Source organism: Monodelphis domestica, chromosome 4, assembly GCF_027887165.1.
Source record: "Monodelphis domestica isolate mMonDom1 chromosome 4, mMonDom1.pri, whole genome shotgun sequence".
NCBI classification, from domain to species: Eukaryota; Metazoa; Chordata; class Mammalia; order Didelphimorphia; family Didelphidae; genus Monodelphis; species Monodelphis domestica.
This window is the reverse complement of record NC_077230.1, coordinates 175523509-175529508: the sequence shown is the minus strand read 5'-3', so window position 1 is coordinate 175529508 and position 6000 is coordinate 175523509. Positions and strand designations below refer to the sequence as shown.

General features: G+C 32.5%; 1 protein-coding gene across 1 annotated transcript in view; it reads left to right on the top strand.

The window, feature by feature from the left end:
- Positions 1-6000, top strand: part of LOC100016648 (sodium channel protein type 9 subunit alpha) — a 228785-nt gene that overhangs the window by 133565 nt on the left and 89220 nt on the right. Inside the window, exons 8-9 of the mRNA XM_007494304.2 lie at positions 3313-3376; positions 4323-4464. Coding sequence (XP_007494366.1) covers positions 3313-3376; positions 4323-4464 — 206 coding nt within the window. The remainder of the gene's footprint in view (positions 1-3312; positions 3377-4322; positions 4465-6000) is intronic.

Genomic DNA, 6000 nt, shown 5'->3' with positions numbered 1-6000 from the left:
AGGATTATTCCATTTAAAAACGAATCCGATTATAACATTTCTTCTTTTATTTTTTGCTCTTTTTCTCAGACTGTAATAATGAAGGTATTATGAGACATATAGCAATCAAAAATGTGTTCACCTACTGCCAGTGATGAATTTACCTTTTTAAAATTATTTTTATTTTTCCAGATTATATGTAAATGCAATTTTAATATTGATTTTCTGACATTTTCTAGTTCATGTTTTATTCCTCCCTCCTATATTTCCCTACTCCCCCAAAGGCAAGAAATATAATATAGGTTGTACATCTATTATCATACAATACATATTTTCATGTTGGTCATGGTTGTGAAACAAGACACATGTTGCTTACACTAGAGAAAAATTCATGGAAGAAATAAATTGAAGAATGGTGTGTTTTAGTCTGCATTCAGATTGTTTCTTCTACAAAGATGGATGTCCTTTTTTTGTTATGAATCAATTTAATTTTGATGGTAATTATGCTTTTGCTTCCCACCTTGTAGTTTGACAGTGATAAAAACAAACAAACAAAAAAACCCAAAGCAAGTAAAGAAGGAGAGAATCACTGTAAAAAAGGGCTTAAATTTACAAAATTTGTGTTCAATGAAATTAAAACTAAAAAACTATTTGTTTATAACATGATGCTAACATTATCCAAAGTATGTTTCCAATATGAACTGATTACCTTTGAAAAGAGGGAAAAAAATCTATAGAGTGTGAATTTCATCCAGAGTTCCAGTTATCAGTACCATGAAGAATATAGTTTATAGTAGTATAAGTTTTTCTATCTAGTAGTGGATCTTACAGATCTTACTGGATCTTACAGAAGAAAACTGAGGTCTAAAGAGGTTGAAGTGGTTCATTAAAGGTCACAGATTAAGTTACTGAACAAGCATTGTAATAGGGATCACAGGATCGTAAGTTTAGTATTGGGGGGGACAAGCAAAAATAGTTATCCTCTTACTCTTAATGTAGCACTCCTTCCCCTATACCAAAATGAATCTGAATAATCCCTTACCATAAGTAAGTGGTAAGAAATGCTTTAAAAATCAGAATACTGGTAGCAACATTTTCACATTTCCAACTCTAGAACTGTTATTCTCTAGAGATGAAATGTACAATGAATAACTATCAAAGAAATGACTAAAACATTACATGGAGGGCAGAAGAAGTGAAAATGTTATATATATATATTTTTATTATATTATAAATTTATATTTTATTATACAAATAATATAATATATTTATTGTGTTGTGTTATACATATATAGCATTTTCACAAATTCTTTTATCTTCCATGTACTGTTTTAGTTCATATATATGTGTGTATATACATATATACATGATATGTGTGTATGTGTATATATATATATATGTATATATTCTTGAAAAGAAACATTCTTGGCTGCAGTACAGTTGTTTTAAAATAAACTTTTTGTTTTGTGCTCAAAAAAGTTACTTAATATAATTACATGAAATGCTCATCCTATCTTCACTTGATATCTGACTGTTTATATATATTAGATACTTAGGGCAGCTAAGTGGTGCAGTTAGTAGAGTTCTGGGTCTGAAGTCAGGCAGACCCATCTTTAGTCTAACACTGGCTTTAGACTCTCAATACACTAAGCTATCCAGTTCTTCTTTTTATAATTTAAAAGAGATACTTCAGTTCATTTATACACACACACACACACACACACACACACACACACACACACACACACACACAGAGTATTAAAACTTTCAAGGGGCCAATGATAAATTATATTCTTAAGGACTATATTATTTAAAAAGTATTATGTAATGTTCAAACCAACTTTAATTACTTTAATTTGTCTCATCATTTTTACATTTAATCAAGGAGCTTTATTTCAGTGATAGATTTGCTGGTCGTGATCAGCAATTATTTTTGACATCTTTTGTTGGTCCAGTTAATTCTGAATAGCATTAACTAAATTCACACTATTTGAAGTCATAATTTTATAAAATATTTTCATTGGTTATAGCCCAATGGACATTTGTAGTGCTATGGATTTGCATCTTACCTTAAAATTCCATGGTTTGTAAATGCCTAGAATTCCATATTTACAGTTTTATTCCTTTTGTATTAAACTAACCAGGGGATTTGAACCTAGTTAAGTATAGTTGGAAGAAATAATACCGTTAGATTTATCAGTCATCTATATCAATGTTCACGTCATTTTTCTTGCTATAAACTCTTCATTAAGTCCCTGTTGCTTAAGGAGCCAAAATTCTTTAGTTTTCAAGACCCTCTACATTAAGACTCCAAATATACATTTTAATGTTATTTTCTAATGTGCATGTATTCTATGATTCAGCCAACTTATATTATGGACTGGTTCTAGAACATCCTTGAACTTTCCAGCCTCCCTTCTTCGGCCCATGTTTTATTTTCCCCCTCTCTGAATGAAATAACCAAATCCTGTCTAGATAATAGAGTTTATATATCTTTGTCTATACTCATAGCTATTTCTACACCTAAATAGTGTGGCAAGTGGTGGCCTTAAGGCTAGTTAAAACCCAGGTTCATGTCATGAATCTGACATACACTGACTATTAGAATTTTAAGAAAGCCATGTAACTCTCTAAGGCTATTAATTCCCAAGAATTGGTCATAGCTTGTATAAACTTTGAAAACAATTTTGGCAGAAGTGATTTCTTTACCTTCAAAAGTTAATTCTGGTTATCTCTCATGTCTCTTTAATCTCAAATATGTGTGTGTACACATCCACCCATGTAGCTACATGCATGTGTGCATGCTATTATATTCTTATATATTTATATTAATATCTATATTTATATCATAAAATAATTTCATCTATTACATGTGCACATAAAGATACACACTTTAATGTATATGCATGTGTATACATTTTAAAATATATATTTATATGTATGACAGGAGAACTTGAAGACATGAGGACTGATTTCATTGGTGTAGGTAAAGAAATATATACATATTTATGTATAGAAAGAATATACTCACCTATCTGTGCAAAAATAAAATTAATAAATTGACATTTATATGTATGTACATGTTTTTAAACAATATGAATATATGGTGTGTATATGCACATATATAGACACATACATCTGATCAAAGAGGGAGGAATAAATATTACAAAAGATCAAAAGGAAAAGGAAATGAGATCTTAACCTCAGAAAATAAAACATTGCCTATTTCATGTCTTCCTTCTTACACAGCCCAAGATCTTGGTAGGCTTATGATGTGACAACTCTGCAAACTTATTCACTTAAGGTACTTTCTTTCATCTTCTTTCTACACAGGCTATTTCTATCATTTGGAAGGACAAAAAGATGCTCTTCTTTGTGGTAATAGCACCGATGCAGGGTAAGTGACACTGAATTTTTATTCCACAAGTTATAAGTGGACATGCAATGCCACATACTTTCTGGTGACCAGAACCACAGGCTAGATTCTAATGATTAAAAGTCACAAATTTATAAAATTACATGCCTTAAAATTATGCATATAGGCAATACTGGAATTATTATATGAATTTTCTCCCCAAATTTATTGTTCTGTTTTTCTGCCCTTTACTTAGAGGGCTCAGAAAGTAAGGCAGAATTTTGCTGTCGGAGCATCCTCTAAAAGATAGTGATGTGGCTTTATATTCTTCTGGTAAGAAATGAGATTATGCTTAGGATAGTTAGAATTATTCCTCCCAGTCTCCTGCCCTTACCTTAGTCTCCCTTGTGTGGACCTGACTGCTAGAAAGCTATGCTTACTCCATGCAGATGGGAAAGATGGCTTTGGGTTAATGACATTTGCAAATAGAAACCATGAGGTTATGCTTTTTTCATCCTCTGATGTATATTGTACAGTGTTCTATGCATAGAGGGCATATAATCAATATTTGTTGAATTGCCTTGCTATTGGCTACCTCAGCACTTAACAGTTGGTATTTAAGGACGGCTTAATGAAAATTTAATGTACTTCAATACACTGAGTCTGGTACCAGGCTGGTGTAAGAAGAACTATCCAGCTTATGTTGAGCATTGTTGGCATAACCTTAAAGAAAGTTTAAGGGCCTGGTAAGAGCTTTCACGAGGGAAATCAATTGCTTGAACATCTCTGTAAGACATAGTCTAACTCACTCCAAGATTTCTCACTGTTAGGGCTCTGTTTTGGGTTTAATTCCTACGTAACTGTTAGCAGGTCTCCAGCTTTGGTTAGAAATTTTGCATTTCTACCCTATGTCTGAGGTATTCATCACCTCTGCCCTGAACATATTCTTAAGACAGTCTAAATTGTAATACTTCTTTTTCATATGTAGCCAGTGTCCAGAAGGATATAGGTGCGTGAAAGCCTGTACCAATCCAGATTATGGCTACACAAGCTTTGACACTTTCAGTTGGGCCTTCTTGGCCTTATTTCGTTTAATGACTCAAGATTTCTGGGAAAATCTTTACCAACAGGTAAGAGCCTAGAGAGGTAAATACCATATTTTGTGAATAAAATAAAATGGGGGAAGGAATTGATTCCATGATTTAATTTTTAAATTTTTTTTATAAATATACATGGAAATAATTTTTATTTGAAAATTTTAATTTAATTAATTGATTTAGAATATTTTTCCATGGTTACATGAATCATGTGCTTTCCCTCCCCTCCTATTACCCATTCCCATAGCCAATGAGTAGTTCCATTGGGTTTTACATGTCATTGATCAAGACCTATTTCCATATATTTTGTATTTGCTTTAGGGTGATCAGTTACAGTCTACATCCCCAATCATATCCCCATCGACCCATGTGATCAAGTAGTTGTTTTTCTTCTCTGTTTTTATTCCCATATTTCTTTATCAGGATGTGCATAGCATTCTTTCTCCTAAGTCCCTCAGATTTGTCCTGGATCAGTGCATTGCTGCTAGTAGAGAAATCCATTACATTCAATTGTACCACAGTGTATCAGTCTCTGTGTACAAGGTTCTCCTGGTTCTGCTCCTTTCACTCTGCATCAATTCCTGGAGGTTGTTCCAGTTCACATGGAATTCTTCCAGTTCATTATTTATTTTAGCACAATAGTATTCCATCACCAACAAATACTACAATTTGTTCAGTCATTCCCCAATCAAAGGGCATCCCCTCATTTTCCAATTTTTGGCACCACAAAGAGTGTGGCTATAAATATTTTTGTACAAGTATTTCTTCTTATTATCTCTTTGGGGTATAAACCTAGAAGTGGTATCGCTGGATCAAAGGGCAGACAGTCATTTAGCGCCCGTTGGGCATAGTTCCAAATTGCCATCCAGAATGGTTGGATCAACTCAAAACTCTAAAAGCAATGCATTAATGGCCCAATTTTTCCACATCCCCTCCAATATTTATTACTTTTCTTTGCTGTCATGTTAGCCAATCTGCTAGTTGTTTGGTGTTACCTCAGAGTTGTTTTCATTTGCATTTCTCTAATTATAAGAGATTTAGAATACTTTTTCATGTGCTTATTGATAGTTTTGTTTTCTTTATCTGAAAATTGCCTATTCATGTCCTTTGCCCATTATCAATTGGGGAATGGCTTGATTTTTTTTGTACAATTGATTCAGCTCCTTATAAATTTTAATCATTAAACCTTTGTTGGAGGTTTTTGTTATAAAGATTTTTTCCCCAATTTGTTGCTTCCCTTCTAATTTTGATTGTATTGGTTTTGTTTGTACAGAACTTTTTAATTTAATGTAATCAAAATTATTTATTTTACATTTTGTAATATGTTCTTCTGTGTTCACCTAATTTACTTATTGTTTCCTTCTTTATAGTCAAGTCATTCACCCATTCTGAATTTATGTTGGTGTAGGGTTTTAGATGTTGTTCTAAACATAATCTATCCCATACTATTGTCCAATTTTCCTAGAAGTTTTTGTCAATTAGTGGATTTTTGTCCCAAAAGCTAGGCTCTTTGGGTTTATCATACACTGTCTTTCTGAAGTCATTTACCCCAAGTCTATTCCACTGATC